Source organism: Mauremys reevesii, linkage group 7, assembly GCF_016161935.1.
Source record: "Mauremys reevesii isolate NIE-2019 linkage group 7, ASM1616193v1, whole genome shotgun sequence".
NCBI classification, from domain to species: domain Eukaryota; kingdom Metazoa; phylum Chordata; order Testudines; family Geoemydidae; genus Mauremys; species Mauremys reevesii.
This window is the reverse complement of record NC_052629.1, coordinates 66,300,439-66,320,143: the sequence shown is the minus strand read 5'-3', so window position 1 is coordinate 66,320,143 and position 19,705 is coordinate 66,300,439. Positions and strand designations below refer to the sequence as shown.

Sequence of the window (19,705 nt, the reverse complement as noted above, 5' to 3'; positions counted from 1 at the left end):
GTAGGCGGAGTATGGCAGCAAACCCTGTTGCTGAGGCTGTATATAAATGTTTCCATTCTGATGCCTTGCTTTGGTCAGAACTCTCTAAAAGTTCTCTCTTGGGGGCTGTATTTTCCGAAACCTTGTCTCTGTCCCAAAGTGAACTATTCTGAAAGTTTGTAGGCCAACAAGGAGAAGGAAAAAATCTTATTAATTTTCCAGTTACATCCATATTAACAAAGATCTCTTTAAAAAACAAAAAGAGGTCTTGTGCTAAAACGCCGGGGGTAAAGTAGCCTCCCAGAGGAGATGTGCTTTGAAGAGTTCCTGAGAAAACTGACTTGGATTTGACCAAGTTAGAAGCCTTTTCAACATGACAGTGTACAATAATGTGACAATTGTTCTAGCCGCATTCAAAACTAAAGGAGTCACTGCAGGATTCGCCTCGCTCCACAGCTGACTCCATAGTCCCCTGAACAGCCAGGACTCTCCCAAATATTTCTGGGACATGCCAGTCCTGGTGAATGGGACACTCCTGCAGGTCCTGCAAAAGCATTGTACCAGGGTAGCTGCCACCTCAGCACACACACACACCCATGGCTGGGGTGGCTCTGTAGCACTCTGCCTCAGTCTCCCTCTCTCACAAGGCTCCTCACTAACCCTCCCAGTCCATATCCTTTTAAAACAGAACTCTTCTGGAGGAGATCCATCCTATTCAGTCTATACACACAGTACCTCACACCCCCAGCTGGCCGTTGGTTCCACAGTTCCCTGATCTTGAGTCAGGAGTCCCCAGCCCACCTTCCCAGTGTTGGGTTATCATTCACACTGTCCCTTTGCTGCCTCTACTTCCTCAGCCAGCTACAGCCTTCCAGGAGTCTGTCACGTCTGGCACTCCAGGCTGGAGTGTTAGCAGCGTCTCACGGCTCTCCTTTATAAGAAATCTGATTTGGTCACCTGACCCACCGGTCACATGACCTTCATTCTTCCCACCTGGGGAGGTGAGTTAAGCCTGTCACAGGTGGACTGAGGCCCATCTCCCTTAATGAGCCAGCCACCCTGTGACAAGCACCCATTCAGTCCATCACAATGAGCTCTGGGCTGGGGGTTAGAAGCCCCCTATGGTTTATTTCAATTACAGGTTTCCCTTTTCTGCATGTGCAAAACCCTTCCATACCACTTCTGACGGAGCCAGGCCAACCTCACCTCTGCTCTGCGGAAACAGTAACTGAAGCACAGCGAAACATCGTGACTTGCCACAGCTCACCCAGGATGCATGTAGCAGAGCTGGGGAGAGGTCATTATCCACCAGACCTCAGTGGCTCTGAAATACTGGTTCAGATCTGTGTACTGAGTTACGTTGCTCTAGATCCTCAGCTGGTGTAAACTGCCAGAGCATCAATGAGTTCAGTGGAGCTACTTCAGCTGAGGGGCTGGCCTTCCCAGCTGTACAATAGTACAGCTCACGCTCACACAAGTGAATGCTACTACCAGGTCAGTTTTACAGGTGGGAGAACTGTGACACAGGATGACTGAAGAACTTCAGACTTGCCTGAGACTTGACACCTACAGCTCTTTGCACAGAACTGCATTCTCCATTGTGCAGAGAAGTAAACTGCAGCCATGAGGGGCTAAGCGACATGTTCAAAGGCACAGAATACATCTGCTGCACAGCTGGGACTAGAACCCCCGGGCTGTGACTGGCAGCACCTCACTATGCTCCCCAAACAGATGTGCAGTCATGCCACAACTCTGGCTAACCTCATGTGAAAGATTATCCCAGCTGAGCCTACTCGCTGATTGCCAGCAAACAAAATCCAACAAAACTGCAATCTGGTGATAGAATATCGTTTTCCAGCTAGGAGGCTCCCAGCCCTAGCTCTCCAGAGAATGGCTTTTTAATGGCTTGCCACTTAATGCTCTGTTCATCAGCCAACTGCCAAACTGCCTGAAGAAAGACTATACTTGAAAGAGTACTTTGGGAGTATGTCAGCACGGCGCAGCGGGCAGGGAACTGGCATGAGGCTCAGGAAACCATGGTTCTCGGGCTGGCTCTTCAGTGTGACCGTGGGCAAGTTATGTCACCTCTCTATGCCTGTTTCTTCTTCCAGGTTTTATCTTTCCTGTTTAGATTGTAGCCTCTTTGGGGCAAGGACTTTGTCCATGCCTTGCCCAATGGGCCCTGGTCTCAGCTCAAGCCTCTCAGTGCTACCGTAGCAACTATCATTGTGGCAGATTTGGAGCTACCTGTAATAATTTATGAATATTGTATCTTGACCGGGTTATTGTGTTTATTGCATGCATATACTGAGTTAATTCACAAGCCGGTTTGGCAGAAAACGCACCCAGATGCACATTGATGCTGAAACAATTTTTATAGTGGGGGTGCTGAGAGCCATTGAACCAAACTATCAACCCTGTATATGATGGAAACCACTTCAAGCCAGGGTGTGGCAGAAGGAAGTGAGCCTGATACACACTTCAGGGACCAGGCAGAAGCCATTCACTTTGATGCTCTGGCTCCAACCCTCTGCAGAGCTCACCAAACTGGTTTTGTATTAGTAAGGGAGAGAGAAAGCCCAGGAAAAGAGCTTGAAGACTCTTTCTAGAAAAAAAATCCTTCCAGGCTGAGCTAAGGTGAACCTAGACCCCAGAGACTGGGGTGTCTGGGGTAAGGTAGGCTCACCTAAGACTCTGTGTGTGAGTCATGTGTGGACTTGTATTGTTTTCATAACCTCTTCTCTCGGGTTCTGCTTTGTTCCTAGTGTTAAGATTAAACAATACTTTGATAATACTGCTGGGAGGTGGAGATTATCTCCAAGAAGACAAGGTCGTAGGAAGGCTCACAGCCTGGCTTTCTTGTGAGGAAATTATTTCTTAACTATGGCACTTTCAAGGAATGACTCAGGCCCAGTCTTCCCCTGTGCTAGTGTATGTAGAGGAGAAGCAATATCCTGATGTGGATATTATGATGTATAAGGAAAGGACTGGAGATTATTTTAATATCACTATCTAAATCGATGGTATGCACACTATTTTCCAAATCAGGGTAACACTAAGTGGAATTGAAAAGAGAGAGTATGTCATATGCTGAAGAGCAGCACAACCTACCCACCGAATGCTCCCTGACTGCCGCCCTCACAGTGACCAGTACGCCGGCCCCCAACCCCTCCGGCTTGCCGCCCCAGGCATGCGCTTGGTGCGCTGGTGCCTGGAGCCGCCCCTGCTGACATTACATCTATTTTAAAATGAAATAAATATCAACTATCCTTGACTGTTCCTTAGCCTAACCAATTCTTAGTAGGGTGGCTTCTTGTATGCATCACAATGTCTATCTTGAGGAGAGGCTGAAAAGGAGAGGACAGTAGCATCTTGCATGTGGTCAGAGCTGGGGGCATGGGTGGCATGTGGCAAAGTACCACCAATACTTTGATTCCCTGTCATTGCTTTTAACAGTACTTGTAAATACGGAGAGCAGGATTTGACCTTCTGACTAGACTTCAAAATTTGCCCTTCTTCTTCCCTGGAAGAATTAAACTTATCTGAACCTCAGATTTCAGCTGTTAACAGCAACATGACAGCTGTCACTTAGGACTTTTCAGAGGTTTGTATATTGCAGGTATCATGAGGCTATTAGAGATACAGAGCAGCAGGCTGTAAGGGTGCCTGCTCATATTTTATAGTGGTCTTTGTTCTGCTGCCAGTTACCTGGAACATGTCCTCATTCCCTATCCATGTGTTCCACATGAATCCATGTGTGCCTGTTTTGCAGACATTCAGGAAATTACATTGTTCAATGTGTGAAACACACACACGAACACCTCTTTCATGCCCTGGCTATATTTAAGTGGATTATGTGAACTGTGTGGAGAAACGTTGCATAAGCAGAAAGGGCCTGACAATCTGACCTGATTGAATAAGGAACAAAAATGACCATGTATTTGACTTGCCGGTAGCCCTACAGTCCTGCTGATCTTGTTCTCCATTATTTGGATGCATTCCTCATAATACTTTGCAGCTCCCTGGAGTTTTCCAAATTCATGCCAGAAATGCTATGGCCAATTTTAAGCCATGCTTCACTTGTATGATCACACTGCTCTGAACAGGGCTGGAGGGTTTGTGGGAGGGGATCATTTAGCCTGCACCCCAACTGTAACCGGCCCTTCATAATTCTATTAATTTACCTTTTTTGCATCCCCACGCCCATTCCTTCCACTCCACCTATGCTACCCGTTTGTCCTCTTCTCCTAAAGCCATGCTCATCCCCACTTCCACAAAGCCCCATACTCATGGAACGGGCATGTGACACATGGAACGGGCATGTGACACATGACAATTTCCTGCCTTGTCTTTAGGAGCTGTTTAGGTATCATTGTGGGCCAGAGACTGTCTATAATTCCAGGGAGAAGGTGACCTCAGCTCTCTAGGAACTAAGAACAGTGGGGGGTGATTAGACAAATTCTCTCAGGTTCTAGCACCTTGAGGTACCACCTCCTGGAGAGGTTCGCATACACCAGTTCAAATTAGATTCATTAGAGACCAGTAGATAAAGAAAGGTCTTTTGGTTAAATCGCCTGAGTTTAAACTGACTCAGAATCTTCTGTCTGATCCAGCAAGCAGAGAGGCCAATCTGTCCAAGGGGGGCCCCCAATCCTCAGGGAAGGGCTGGAAGGACTGACACCTGCCGGCGCCTGAGGCTGGGGTTGGGGTGATGGATATAAGTTCTGTATTGTTTTCTCGGTCATGCTTTCACCTTAAGAATAAATGTGCTTGCTTAGAAAGAACTGTGTGGTAACAGTTATAACTGTGGACACTTACATAGTTAACCATCTGAGGAGAGAAGCCAAGCAGGCTTACTTAAGCAGTCTGGATTGCTAGGAATATCACTGTATAAGAAAGGGAGCTGTGCAGTCTGGAAAAAACCCAGTCAGAAGAGAGAGAGAGAGACATGGGTCTCTGATTAAGATAGGTGATGATGAGGGACTGGGACCTGTTGTGGCCTTGCTGGATCATAAAAGGGGAATACAGGTGCAGTTGCCCTGAACTGTGATAGCACATACATCCCTGAACTGATCTGCTAAAGCAATTATCTCTCCTTCCTATCTCGCCTCACGACCCACCAGCAGAGATGCCCACAATGCATTACCCGAGCTGGGCTAGCTGAAATGGACAAGAAGAAGCAAGCAATAGAAAATATTGATTATGGGCTGGGATCAGCCCTGCCCTCAGTGAGCCTGCTCTCCAGCTGCCCTCTGGGCAGGGGCTCCATTGGCAGAGGAGTGGGCTAAGCCTCAGGCCGCAGCTGCTAGAGAGTTTCCAATAGCCACAGTGATAGCCTGGTGTGGGCTGCTCACTACAGCTGACAACTGAGGCAGCATCTTCCCAACAGTCCCTAGAACAATGGCCATGGTTTTACTGGCCCCATATCCCAACCCAGGGAGGCTGTGAGGAGCTGTGACTAACCTGGCATCATTGGGATGAACCAGGGACAGGCAGCAAGCTTGCAGCATTGGATAAATTGTGCAGGCTCTTTGCAAGAGAATGGGCTAGAAAGTGATGCTGCTGAACATGAGCTCCCAGTGCCATGCTGGGGCCAAAAAGGCTAATGTGATCCTGGGATCCATAAACAGGGGAAGCTTGAGTAGAAGCAGAAAGGCTATTTTACCGCTGTATTTGGCACTGGTGTGACTGCTGCTGGGATACTGGTGCCCACAATTCAGGAAGGATGTTGATAACTTGGAGAGGGTTCAGAGAAGAGCCACGAGAAAGATTAAAGGCTTAGAAAACCTGCCTAATTGTGATAGACTCAAGAAGCTCAATCTATTTATTTTAACAAAGAAAAGGTTAAGGGGTGATTTAATATTAGGCTACAAGTATGTGCACAGGGAACAAATATTTGATAATGGGCTCTTCTATCTAGCAGCGAAAGGTATGACACAATCCAATGGCTGGAAGTTGAAGCTAGACAAATTCTGACTGGAAATAAGGGGTACATTTTTGACAGTGCGGATAATTAAGCATGGGCACAACTTACCAAGGGTTGTGATGGATTCTCCATCACTGACCATTTTTAAATCGAGACTGGATGTTTTTCTAAAAGATCTGCTATAAGCCTTTTGGGGAGAAGCTCTCTGGCCTGTGCTATACAGGAGGTCACACTAGATGTTCATAAGTCTTTTTTGGCCTTGCAATCTATTAAATGGAAGCTGACATTCTCCTTTACATCCCTTGTCCCCCAAGTGTCCGGAAGAGTTGCCACCTTTCTAATTGCTGGCAACCAGACTCCTAGGCTTCGCCCCCTGCTCCACCTCTTCCCCCAAGGCCCCGCCTCATCACTCGTTCCTCTCCCTGCATTGCTCATTGGATCATCTGCACCTCCCTCCTCCCCTAGCTGAGCTCCCTCTGCTCCCGGACTGGGACAGGAGCTGCTGTGGCCTGACAAGGAGCCTGCCTGCAGGTAGGAAGCAGCCTCAGTTGAGCAGAGGCTGGTGTGAAAACCGGGCACCTGACAACCCAAAATGGTCCCCAGACAGAAAAGCCAAAACCCGGCCTGTCTGGATAAAACCCGGACAGGTGACACCCTGCGGTGTGGGGGAGCTGGCCATGGGCTTTGCCGGGCTAAGTAGTCTGCTGAGAGAGAGCTTTCTGCACAGGATCTACAGAGGTCTCTAGTCTCCAAGGATGGCCCCTTTCACCAGCCTGGAGTTTAATTAAAACACACACAAGGAGCAAAACTCTGTTCAGTTTAAAAAAAAACTCAGTGGATGCAGTTTGGCCAAGCAGGCGCGGAGGCCTCTCTCCGGCTTGTTGCTGAGTGCCGGTTGCTTGGCAATGCGCCCCTCATGGCATGGAATTCAGAGCAAGGTTTTTGCCAAGGCTCCCCTTCCTTTCCCAGACCCCGACACAGCAGTGAGCCCCGGCTCTCCCACTTCCCATGTATGGACGGTGACTCTCATTGAATCTGTGCCCACGCTGACTGATTAAAGGGATTGTCAAGTGCCGGTAGCCGAGGCCCCCCAGTCTGTTTAATACACTCATTCTCCGGCTCTGCTGGAAACCTCAGGCTGGCGCATGAGAAGCAGAGAAGGAAATGGGCAGGGCTTTTGGGGCAGCTCTCTGGGTGACACTGCACTGTGGCTAGATTGGAGAGGAAGAGGCAGAGCCTGGGAGCTGGAGGAAGCACAGGGTTGGATGGGGCCCGTGGGTAGCCAGAGCTGATGGTTTGGGGACAGTTGGCAGAGCAGGGTGGCTCGGTCCAGGGAGTGGCATGGGAGGGCCAGTGGGAACTGTGTGAATCAGTGGGTGGGGGCAGCAGAAAGTGGGGAATGGGCCCTCATGCAGAAAGGAGCAAGGGGAACGAGAGGTTGAGAGTCATTGTCCTTAAGGATTTCAGTGCTTGGGGATAGGAGATGTTGGGGCAGTTGATGCCAGGGGCCAAGGGGAAGCCAGGGCTAGTGCCAATCTTCACCCAGCATTCCTACTGGATGTGCACAGCCCAGGAGCCCACCTCAATCATGCCCAAAGCCTTGATGCCCTGCACAGCTCCAGTGCCCCACACACCCTGCTTACACATCCCTATAGCCTCAATAGACACAGCCCTAGTGCCCAGGCCCCAGCACAGCCCTGGAGCCACCAGTTCTTCACACCCACTGCCCACAGCCTGCTTCCCAGTTGCCTACTGGTGGGAGGCTGAGGCAACTGCCCACCTCTCCTCCTCACTTTCTTTTCAGCAGTGGCTGGCTCTTTCATGTGGGCTGGGAGGAGCCGTGGGAAGGGAGGAGGAGAATCGGCATGGCACCACCATGGCTGGCCAAAAGCCTCAGTAGGAACCCTGACTGGTGCTGAGCTGGACACTTGACAGCTCAGCAGGGCTATGAGGTTATGACACATGCAGTCAAGTTGCATTGCACACAGCTGAGTCATTAAAGAGACTGTGACTGGCCCCAGTCACCTGACATATAGTCAGAGCTACAAAGACTAATACCCAGAGTTGGGAGATCACCATGTTCTGGAGATGCTTGGATCTAGCAATTTGCTTCAGCCTAGTGCAAAAAAAAAAAAAAAGAGGGGGTCTCTTTTGAGACTTGGCCCCAGGATTAGATTTGGAACATCTGTGGTTGCTAATTCTTGTGACTTTTATTGCAATTCTCGCAATATTTGGTGTTTCCCCCCCTAAAACTCCAGCTCCCTGGGGCTTGTGATTGTACGATAATCTCAGCTTTCTTTCTTGCTGTGAGAATTTCTAGCCCTCCAGAGAAAAGCTGGAAAATGTGACTCAAAAACCAGGAGGCACATAAAGAACCTAAAATGTATTTTTTTAAATTGTGATTGTTTTAAAATCTCATGATTTCTGTGGCCAGACTCGTGATTTATGTTGAATTCCTCTTACAGATTTTGACTCTTAAGATTCACCTGCTCTGCAGTGGGTAAGTGTCCTTTTTTTATGCATGAACTTCATGTTTCCCAATAAAATTCCCTCTTCAGGACAGGTGGATTTTTAGGGCCATGATTACCAATTATTTTATAATGGCGACCATCGGGGTTGTCACAGGGACCCTAAAATCAAGATCCTCAATCACTCAACTAAAGGACTGATTCCAGTCAGTAGCTGTTGTATGACTTCTGCCCTCTGCCCCAGTCACTAGAGGGGGCTGTGTAGCGTAGCCTAAACAGTGGATTACAATCTGTTTTCCTGGCTGTGAAAACTCAGTTCTTTTCACAAGTCACCATTTAACACCTTTGCTGCCCTCCTTTGGCTTCTCACCCATTCACTACAAGCTTTTTATTTTAATACAAGGGTCGGCTCACTGACGTCGGTGGCAGTCCGTCCATGGACTTCACAGGGTGCTGGATCAGGCCCATGTCAGGTTCTACAGGAAATCCAGTTGCGGCTGGAAGGTCAGAACTCTACTGTTGATATGCTGAGGTGTGCAGCCCTGCTTTGAGGACACACCCCACTTGGATAAACTAAGACAAACATCCTTGGCCAAAACTCAAACTAAACACGAGCTTTCTCTGTGGTCTGGGGAAGTGTGAGAATCTTCTCTTCCCTCCTCCTCCCGGCCCCCTGGTACCCTTCCTATTTGCATTCTCTGTGCTTCCTTTCACATTTTGACCAGGACCTGAAGCAGAAATGCCAAAATAATAGAGATATTTGGACACCACCAAGAGGGAAATGCAAATCTAGCATTTAACTGCTCCAAAAACTGGGGGAATTAAGATCTGGGGGTGGTTAGCTAGGCGCCAGAGGAAAAGAACAGATCTAGATTTGGATCTGTACATTCCCCAAAATAAGTGAGGGTTGCTTGGGTCTGAGATTTCAGATCAGGTCACTCTTCTCACATTATGTCTGTCTGGCTGCATACAGGAAGCATGGAAAATCTCATTCAAAATCTTGCGGAAATCTTGCCAAATTTTGCAGGCCCAAGAGGATCAGATGGTTTAGATTATGACTTTTGAAAAAATTCACATTCATACAATTTGGTACTGAGCCAAACTGAACTTCAACTCTAGATCTTTGGAAGAGCTTCCACAGCTACTAATAACTTCAGCTAATTACATTACTTTAATCCTCTGATTTTAATCAAGGCAGGTTTAAACATTAGTGGGCAAAATGCAGCTGCTATTTTTCTGATCATATATTTTACATATTCTGTCTTTTTTCTGTTAGATAACAAAGCAAAAACTTGTCATGTCTATGAGCTATCAATAGAGATCGTCTGTTGCACTGTTTGTCTCCCTCTGTGTATTAGTACAAAGATGCTATAGGAAGCTTAATTAGAACTATGAAGCTAGCACCATGGGAAACATGCTTTAGGTTTCTCTGGCACAAGATATTAACGAAATGAGACCTTTGGGCCTGATTCTGATCTCACAGCAGTTGTAAATCAGGAGGAACTCTGCTGAAGTCAGTGGAGCTCCATCAGTGTAAAACTGGTATAAGTAAGAGGGGAATCAGGTTCATTTCCCCCCCCAAAACACATACTAGTTAATTAGGAATATGTTTGCCTCAATATTTAGTGCAGCTTCTTAATTTAAAAACACCCGCCCAACAAGTCAAGCACCAGCAGGGCTGGTGGAAATTCCATGAGGTGAACCCTAGAGTTTTCATCCGACAGGTTTTTCTATGCTGGGCTGGTGATTCCCCCGTAGATCGTGCAGGCATTCACACCCTTCAGTTCCAGTAACTTAGGGCCCGATTCACACTGACTTCAGTAGTTTTTGGATCAGGCTGCAGTGAACTTAGTCAACACTTCCTTTTACCACACACCCATGTCTATGAGGAGACCGTCTATCAGACACAGAGGAGCGTTTCCCAGCCAACATTGATACTGCAATGTTGAGCATAGCTGCCTTCTGACATGAGCCCAATCTATGAAATCCAAATCCAGAACACAACCCTTTCTCAAAGTCTGGGTTTGTTTGTATCAGGGGCTTTGATATGGCCTGCTATTAAGGGGCAGGGGACAGCTGTAAGCGTGGGATCTGGATTTGGAAGGCCCACCTCAGATCATTTTTATGCTGGACTTCAACCCAATCTTTCTATGCAATTCTGGAATATTCCGATCAGTGCTTTTCCACTTTCAGGCCAAGACTAGAGCAGAAACTGCATTAGAGAGACTGCTTCTGAACTACTTCCAGCTGGGACTAGAACTTAAAGCAATCTCATGAGGAAGATCTATTCTCTGGAGGTTTCTAGAGGCAGAATGGAGAACTGGGACACAGGAAAACCAGTTTCTATTCCCAGCGCTGACACTGACTCATTGTATGACCTTTAGAAAATCACTTACTCTTTCTGTGCCTCAGTTTCCCCCTGTTTAAAATGAGGATAATATTGTTTAGTCCCTTTTGCAAATTCTCTGAGACCTATGCTTGAATGAGTGTAAAGTATTGTTAGCTATCATCATTTTGGCTGAACAGCTAAGGCAATGATCTAGAAATCTGTGGCAGTGAATTTCTACACGTGTTCAATTCCTGCCTTTAATTTTTCAGTTGTGAGGTATAATTATTATTTATGAAGCTAAGTATTATATGATATATTTCAAAATGATTTTTTGGGGAAAAAAACTAAATTCAAGCATCTTCTGGATTAATTTGACATGGAGAGAAAACTAACAATTAACGATAATGAGCAAGAAAAAGGTTGGGATCAGACTCAGTAGCATCAGATGCATCCTCACCTTTTACTTCAGTAGCTGCTGTGCCATTTGACCATGCAGTCCACTTATTCCTGTGCTTGCCAATTTCCTGGACTTTGCATATATAATGGCCTTGATCCGTTGGCCGCAGATTCAGAATTAGGAATTTGTACATTGTTCCATGTCTCTCTTGGAAAAGACGAAGTCTTTGCTTGTGGAAGTGGTGGGTGTAATTTCCATAGTACTGGACAATCCCAAATTTAGTCATTTTGATCATCAGATACTCCTGTGTGGGTGAGAGGGCAAAAACCCATCGGACAGCCAGTAAGTTGTCTGTCCGTCTCTTTTGAGAAATGTGACAATAAAGGGTAGCATTGTCTCCCTCGGCGTATCGCACTGTCGGTCCTGGCGAGACTGTCACATTCAGAGCCTCGCAAACATCTGCAAAAGAGAGAATGGATCATGAGAATCTTCCATGGCAGCACAAAAGCACCTGAATCAGCAAACAGGTAGATTGGCAGGTTAACTCTGAGGCAGAAAAATCGGGGTCTGTGCAGTTGAGTTTATAAAGACTGTCTGATGAGCTTTTAAACTCCGAAATCTTGGGTGCTCTCCATGGATATTAAAGAGCCTATGACATTTGCCCTAGTGTTCTTACCTAAACTTTCCCCATGTAGGACTTGCCAAACTATATCAGACTAGTGCTATGTCTAATTCGCTGTCCTGCCTCCAGCAGTGGCCAGTACCAACTGCATCAGAGATAGGTGGAAGAAATCCCGTAATAGACAGTTATGGCATATCTACACTTACAGGCAATTGCTTCCTGACCCTGTCAGACAGATAGTGCGTGACTTATACCTTGGCGCACAAGAGATTATAGTCCTATTTCTTCCTTTCTAATGTAACTATAGATGTGGTTATTTATGATCTACTTTTGAAGTCTACAAAACTCTTGGCCTCAATCTTGTCTTGTGGCAATGAGTTCCACAGATTGTCTCCAATGTGTTATCGAATAGTGTGCTGCCCTCTACCCTAGTTGTAGCCGTATTTCAGCAGCAGGCAAGTGGTCCTTGCAATCCCCTCTGCAAAGTACTTTGGGGTCCTTCAGGATGAAATGCACTTTGAAAATGTGAAGTATTATTCTGGCCTCTGCCTTGTTTGTACAAACAATCATGGCATATACGCAACCAAGGGAGAATGGCTCTCTCCCTTCCAGTTACTTTTTCAGCACATCAGCAAGGAACAAGTTAACCATGAGAGGATGAGCATTTGGTAGAGGATTTTGTCTGACATCAACTCCTGAAACACAAACATATACTTATCTTTAAAATAAGCAAGTCAAGTATTTCCATTTACTGTCGCAGGAGTATTGGAAGTAGAGGTACTAGTTCTGTTTGGGCACAACTAAGCTGTGAAACTGTGTGTTGTGCTGTGGTTATATATTTTACTTTAGTAGGCTATGACTTCAAATAAAGTGTTACGTATCACAGATACTTAGAGAAGACCCTTTATTCAAAAAGTAGGGTGGCTTAGTGAATCAAGCACTGAATTAGGACTCAGGCGATGTGAATTCGATTGGTGGTTCAGCCTGCTGGCTGATCTTGGGCAAAGCATAGCCTCTTTCTGCCTCAGTTTCCTCATATGTAAAATGGGGGTAATGATACTGATCTCCTTTGTAAAGTGCTTTGAGATCTACAGCTGAGAAAAGCTAGGTACTACTATTACAGTAATGGCTCCAAACACTACAGTAAAACCATGGATTCCTGTACTGTTTGGGGCCTGTTTTATAGACCATTCTACTTTTTTGCATTTGGTTGGTTGGTTGTTTTAAAAAATAAGGGCCATTTTAAAAAAGAAAATGAGAGGAAAATAAAAATATCATACTTATTATCCCATAATACTGAATGGATCTTATTTGAATTGATTTGTAAGAAGATGTCTGACCCAGCTAGGCGTAGTCTGGATCTGTGATATTAATTGAGGGATCATGATAACTGTTCATAGGCACAGAAAGTTGTAAATCCCAAGGAGAGATGTTATTTCAGATTTTGCTGGGGTATGAGTAGAAATAGCGGCTTGCAATAAAGAAGAGGAAATTTAGGCTGACTAGCAGGAAAAGCCTGCCTGCAGTGAGGTGATGATGGTTTTATTACTTATTTCTCTAACACTAACAGTGAACTAACTAGGTGCTTTACACTGAGATATGCAAATAGGCCTGCCGTCTCACACTCTAAATGAGATCTTTAAGGTTGTGGATAACGCTGATCAAAAAAATGAGAAATTCCATTTCATTAAAAATATCAGGGTTTTTTCTAAATTTTCATTACCTATTTATCAAACATTATTAAAATGTTTGATTTTTTTTTTTTTGGTTGACCAAACCCATGTTTTTTAGTCAGTTGAACGCACTATAAAACATTGTTGGCAATTATTCAAACGTCCTGACATTTTTCAGGACAAACCATTTTTATGATGTCCTTTTTTGATGTGTAAACTTTTTGTTCAAGAAATGCTGACCAGCTCTAATTGTGGCCTCGTATCCCAGAGTAAGAGACCATTGTTTGAGTAATTGAAAACTAGACAGCACACAGTGCCAAAATATGCACAACAGAATATGTAAAAGAGGAGTTCAGATACTGCCCTGGCGGAGACCAGTGTAGGCAATTAGTACTACTTCTTCAATTTCTCTGATCACTTCTACCTGAGTATTGGCCCCAGTATAAAAGTTTTCATTTCTTTTTTTTTTTATGTCCAAGTGTTTGGCTTTTTGTTGGGATTTGTGGTTGTTCCAAAGAAATGATCAAACTCAGCTCACCTCTGCCAAGCAAGAAAGCCCATAGACTCGAGAGCACTAGTTGCATGGTGTCATGGGATCTCACCCCCACTTTGAGCTTGTGGGTTCAAAGATGGGGACCCGCAGGTATTCTCCCCCCACCCTAACCCTTAGGGTAGGATTCCTTCTCGCTGCCACCAGTCAGGTTAACGTGTCTGACGCACGGCCTGTCCCCCAAGCTTCCCCTGGGGAACCCAGATTCAAATCCCTTGAATCTCTACACACAGGGAAGCAGTCCACTTCCCCCCTCCCTCTCCCTCTCCTGCTCTCTCTCTGCTTGGAGACAACTCTTGTCTCCCCAGAGTGGCGCCTAGCTTCCTTCCCCTGAATCCACAGGTAAGGAACTTAACCAAGTCCTGAACTTAAAAGAGTTTATTAAAAGAATAAAAGAAAGAAGAGAAAAAATACACAATCTCTATGAATCCAAGATAGACATTCATAGGGTCTAATCTTATTAATCCCTGGAGAAATTTCTCCCTTTTCCTCAGTACAAACAATACAGGCAAAATTACGAATAATCAATGCAAACACACAGAATTGCAGACACAGGATTCTTATATGAAATTACCCAGTTCTTCTAATACTCACTAGCTTGAATAGAAGAAATTAGTTCAGAAAGATGAGCAGACTTGGTTAAGCGTCTAGACTGGTGTAGGTCCAGACGGCTAAGAACTCAGAACAAAGAACACAGAGACCCAAGTTCCCGCTCTCTGGGATTTTCAAATTCTCTTCCCTGATTGGTCCTTTGGTCAGGTGTTTCACCAGGTCTGTGTTAACCCTTTACAGGTAGACCTTAACCCTTAACTAACTACTTATGACACGCCCCCCAAATCACCAACAGTGGGAGCACTGGCGGTGATTTCCTCCTAAACTGCAAAACCAACAGAGTAATAAACACATGCACTATTACATATACTACTAAGCATATAACATGTAAAGAACACTTTTTAGCCACTAGATTCTGGGAAACTGTCACGAGAGAGTGCATCAGCAACTTTGTTGGAAGCTCCTGAAATGTGTTGAACTTCAAAATCAAAGTCTTGGAGAGCTAAACTCCATCTGATAAGTTTTTTGTTGTTTCCCTTGTTAGTATGAAGCCACTTTAGTGCAGCATGATCGGTTTGTAGCTGGAACTGCCGTCCCCAAAGGTATGGGCGTAGCTTTTCCAAGGCATACACAATGGCGTAACAGTCTTTTTCACTGACGGACCAGTGGCTTTCCCTCTCAGACAGCTTCTTGCTGAGAAACACGACAGGATGGAAGTTGTGATCCGGTCCGTCCTGCATTAGTACCGCTCCTACCCCACGTTCAGATGCATCAGTGGTAACTAGGAAGGGTTTGTCAAAGTCCGGCGCCCTTAATACAGGGTCAGACATGAGCATCGCCTTAAGCTGGATAAAGGCTTCCTGACACTCATCAGTCCACTTAACTGCATTTGGCTGGGTTTTCCTGGTCAGATCAGTTAGTGGAGCAGCGATTTGGCTGTAGTGTGGTACAAATCGCCTGTAATATCCGGCCAAACCTAAGAAGGATTGGACCTGTTTCTTTGACCTTGGGACAGGCCACTGTTGGATAGCCTGCACCTTGGCCTGTAGGGGGTTGATGGTTCCTTGACCCACCTGGTGTCCTAGGTAAGTCACTCTGTTTCGCCTATTTGACACTTTTGGCCTTAACAGTTAGTCCTGCCTGCCTGATGCGCTCAAAACCATTTTCAAATGTTCTAGGTGTTCAGGCCATGAATCAGAAAAAATGGCCACATCATCGAGGTATGCAACTGCACAGTCTTCCAATCCTGCTAGTAGACCATCCACCAGCCTTTGGAAGGTGGCAGGTGCATTCCGCAGTCCGAATGGAAGCACAGTAAACTCATACACCCCTGCATGGGTGATGAAGGCAGATTTTTCCCTGGCGGGTTCATCTAGTGGTACCTGCCAGTATCCCTTGGTTAAATCAATGGTAGAGATGAACTGGGCACGTCCCAACTTTTCCAATAGCTCATCAGTGCGTGGCATTGGATAGTTGTCTGGACGAGTTACAGCATTGAGCTTACGGTAGTCCACACAAAAGCGTATTTCCCCATCTGGTTTGGGAACCAGAACCACTGGAGATGCCCATGCACTGGTAGAAGGGCGGATGATACCCATCTCCAACAATGGGTAAGGCATGTAGGATTTGGTCCAAATGCCCAATAGCAGACACTGTTCCCTAAAACTTCCTGCTGTTGCTATCACCAGAGCTGCTCTGGGGGTGGGGTGGGGTGGGGTGGGGTGGGGGGGTGAGTAGCGATAGAGAGAGCTTTATGTACTTGAAGCCACTGGCATTTTAATCACCATGTCATCTAGTCCTGCTGTGAGCAGAGTTAGGTAATACTGTATTTAAAACAAGCAAACATGGTGACTGATGGAGCCAGTGGGGCACCAGTGGAGTCAGAATGGTAGTTGTAACAGTAGGAGATTTGGGGAAACTGAGGATATTGTAGACACATATGGTAAAGAAAGCTCTGATCCAAAGGATCGTGGAAGGCCTCCCACTGACTTCAAGTGGGTTTGGCTCAGCCCCCAAGTGAAGGATACTCCTGTAACAGGTTCCTTTCCAATAGCGGAGCATGCTTCATCAATTAGAGAACAGCAGACCCTCGTGCACACACAGTGCTGGGTTCACAGACTTTACATGGTTGCTGCTTCAAATGGGGAGAGATTTGGGACGGCAGGGAATGAAAACTATGTGGCATGGATGACGCTGCAGCACAGACAGAGCTCACCACAAGAGTTTAGTCTTGCTGTTACCACTGCCTGAGAAGGGAACTATTTATAGTGCATGGAAGAAGTAAAAAAAAAAATGAGTCAAATATTCAGGACTCGTGTCATACATTCATAGATTCCAAGGCCAGAAGGGACCACTGTGATCACCTAGTCTGACCTCCTGTACAATACAGGCCAGAGAACTGCTCCACAATAATTCCTAGAGCAGAGCTTTTAGAAATACAGCCAATCATAATTTAATAAACATCAGTGATGGAGAATCTACCACAACCCTTGATAAGTTGTTCCAGTGGTTAGTTACTCACTGTTAAAAATAGCAAAGAGCCCTGTGGCACCTTATAGACTAACAGAAGTATTGGAGCATGAGCTTTCATGGGTGAATACATGCATGTACTGTTAAAAATGTGCGTCTTATTTCCAGTCTGCATTATCTGAATTGCAGCATTCCTAATTGTCAAGGGCCTTTGTCTGCTCTAGCTTTATTTACAACTGGCTGCTGTAATTGTCAATGCTTTAGTCTCATTTGTCTCCCTTGGATCCCAAACGCCTTTTTCCCTGGCTCGCTGGGAGGCAGCCTGGGATAGTGGATTAGTTGCAAGACCAGGGCCCTGTCTACACTAGGGACATCTTGCAAAGATTTCCCCCTGCTGCTAAGGCCATGTCTACACTTACATGCGTACAGTAGCGCAGGTGTACCGATGCAGCTGTGCCACTGTAAAAGCGTTTGTGTAGCTGTTACGCCGACAGGAGAGAGCTCTCTCACCGACATAACGCTGTGCACAAGAGGGCTTGTGCTGGCAAATTTATGTCGCTCAGGGTAGTGTTTTTTTCACCCCTCTGAGTGACAATAATAAAATAAAAATAATTAGCATATGGCAAGAAAGATCACAACAAGCAACCAGATGTTTTCAGTTGGACTGAGATGTTTGTAAGTTTCACTGGTAAGGAGGTCCCTCTCTCAAAGAAAACTTCTCAGCCTAGATCCAGAGATTGCCCTGAACCTCCATTCAGCCTTCAAAACTTTGATAGGCAGATGCAGATCCAGAACTCTCAGCCAGACAAACAAAAATCCCTGCTTGGAATATCCCCAAACTCTGAAGTTCAGGTTTGGAGTGGTGTGCTCATCAGAATATTAATTCTTGTTAATCAGCAGTGCCCAGGTGAACCCCATGTCTGGGAAGCATAGACGTCACTGGAAAAAATTACAAAAGTGCCTAAGTCTCATTTTCAAAAGGGACTTTTGAGTCTCATTGAAAGTCTATGGACTTTCTCACTGGACTTGGGCTGCTACATCACTTAGATGCATTTGAAAATTGTCCCCCAAATCTCTCACTGCTACAGATTCACCTCTAGTGACACAAGAAATATTTTCATGGTTTCTTCTTAAATTCAGTGGAAACATGATCTTTTATTATGTCCTCCCGCCCCCTCTGCAGGGAGCAACCAAGGCTTGTGTTAGTGGAACTCAGTGGAGAAGTCAAAATGACAAGTCTCGTTTCAATTGCGCAAGCTGAGAGAAACGCAGAAAGTTAGCAGCAAACCTAATACAAAGTAAACTAGAGGTTTAAAAATCCTGCAGCTTTAGTACGGTACAAGGTTAGTAAAGAGGGTAATTTAAAAAAATAAATACTGTGAGCTGTATGTTGTTCCTGCCCCGTTAAACAGAAAGCGACAATTGTCACAAACTCTACAGTCGGGGTTGGGGGCTGGGTTTTTAACTCTTTCAGTGTCTTTTCCTTTCCCTCCCGGTGGTGGTGACGCATTGTCTGGAGTTTAGGGCCGAGTATCTGCAGCAGCTTCCAGGGTCTGCAATGACCGGAGCAAACGCTGCCCCGACCCGAGACAGAGCGTTGAAGAATTGATTGCGAAAGCGCAGGGACCCAGCTCGGGATACAAGCGGGTCCCGGGGCAGGAGTCGGATCAGCGGGCCGGGCTTGGGGGCTCGCACGAAAACCTGGCCAAGAAAGGGGCCGAACTCAGCCCGGCTCCGGGGCGCGCGTCTCGGGGCGGCGGGGCCCCCTTTCCTGGGCCGTGCGCGTGGTGGGCTCGGGGCAAAGCACCCGGGGGCTGTAACTTCTCCGTGAACAAGCGCCCCGAACCCCCGGGTATTTAACCTGAGACGCAGATTTCCCCAGAGCCAGCGCGGGGGTCGGGGGTCCGCAGCCGGGAGCGGGGGAGGCAGCGCGCAGCCGTGCGGAGATTCCGCCCCGCTCCGCGCCGCTCCTTACCTGGGCTGGGCGCTTGGGCCAGCAGGGCGGCCAGGGCCAAGGCCAGGAGGCGCATCGCCCACCGCGCGCAGGGACCCTTCTGTTTTCTCTCCCAGCCTGAATCTCGCCTCTCCTCCCGCTTCCTCTCTCCTCCCGCCTTCTCCCCTTCCCCGCCATCTCCTCCTCCTCCTCCCGACTCGCCCCCTTCCCCTCCCCCCTCTCTCCTCCCGCCTTCTCCCCTTCCCCGCCATCTCCTCCTCCTCCTCCCGACTCGCCCCCTTCCCCTCCCCCTCCCCCTCTCTCCTCCCGCCTTCTCCCCTTCCCCGCCATCTCCTCCTCCTCCTCCTCCTCCCGCCTTCTCCCCTTCCTCCATCTCCTCCTCCTCCTGACTCGCCCCCTTCCCCTCCTCCTCCTCCTCCCGCCTTCTCCCCTTCCCCTCCATCTCCTCCTCCTCCTCCTCCCGCCTTCTCCCCTTCCCCTCCATCTCCTCCTCCTCCTCCCACCTTCTCCCCTTCCCCTCCATCTCCTCCTCCTCCTCCTCCCACCTTCTCCCCTTCCCCTCCATCTCCTCCTTCTCCTCCTCCCGCCTTCTCCCCTTCCCCGCCATCTCCTCCTCCTCCTCCCGACTCGCCCTCTTCCTCTCCCCCCTCTCCTCCCCTCCATCTCCTCCTCCTCCTCCTCCCGCCTTCTCCCCTTCCCCTCCATCTCCTCCTCCCGCCTTCTTCCCTTCCCCGCCATCTCCTCCTCCTCCTCCCGACTCGCCCTCTTCCCTCCCCCTCTCTCCTC

The 19,705-nt window shown here is 47.1% G+C and overlaps 1 protein-coding gene across 2 annotated transcripts in view; it reads right to left on the bottom strand.

Moving 5' to 3' along the window:
• Positions 1-19,087, bottom strand: part of VSTM4 (V-set and transmembrane domain containing 4) — a 79,903-nt gene extending 60,816 nt beyond the window's left edge. For both annotated transcript variants that reach the window (XM_039481329.1, XM_039481328.1), the window contains exons 1-2: positions 18,941-19,087; positions 11,160-11,558 (exon numbers count right to left, since the gene is read on the bottom strand). In XM_039481329.1, coding sequence (XP_039337263.1) covers positions 11,160-11,558; positions 18,941-18,995 — 454 coding nt within the window. In that variant the 5' untranslated portion in view covers positions 18,996-19,087. The remainder of the gene's footprint in view (positions 1-11,159; positions 11,559-18,940) is intronic.
• Between the last annotated feature and the right edge of the window lie 618 nt (positions 19,088-19,705).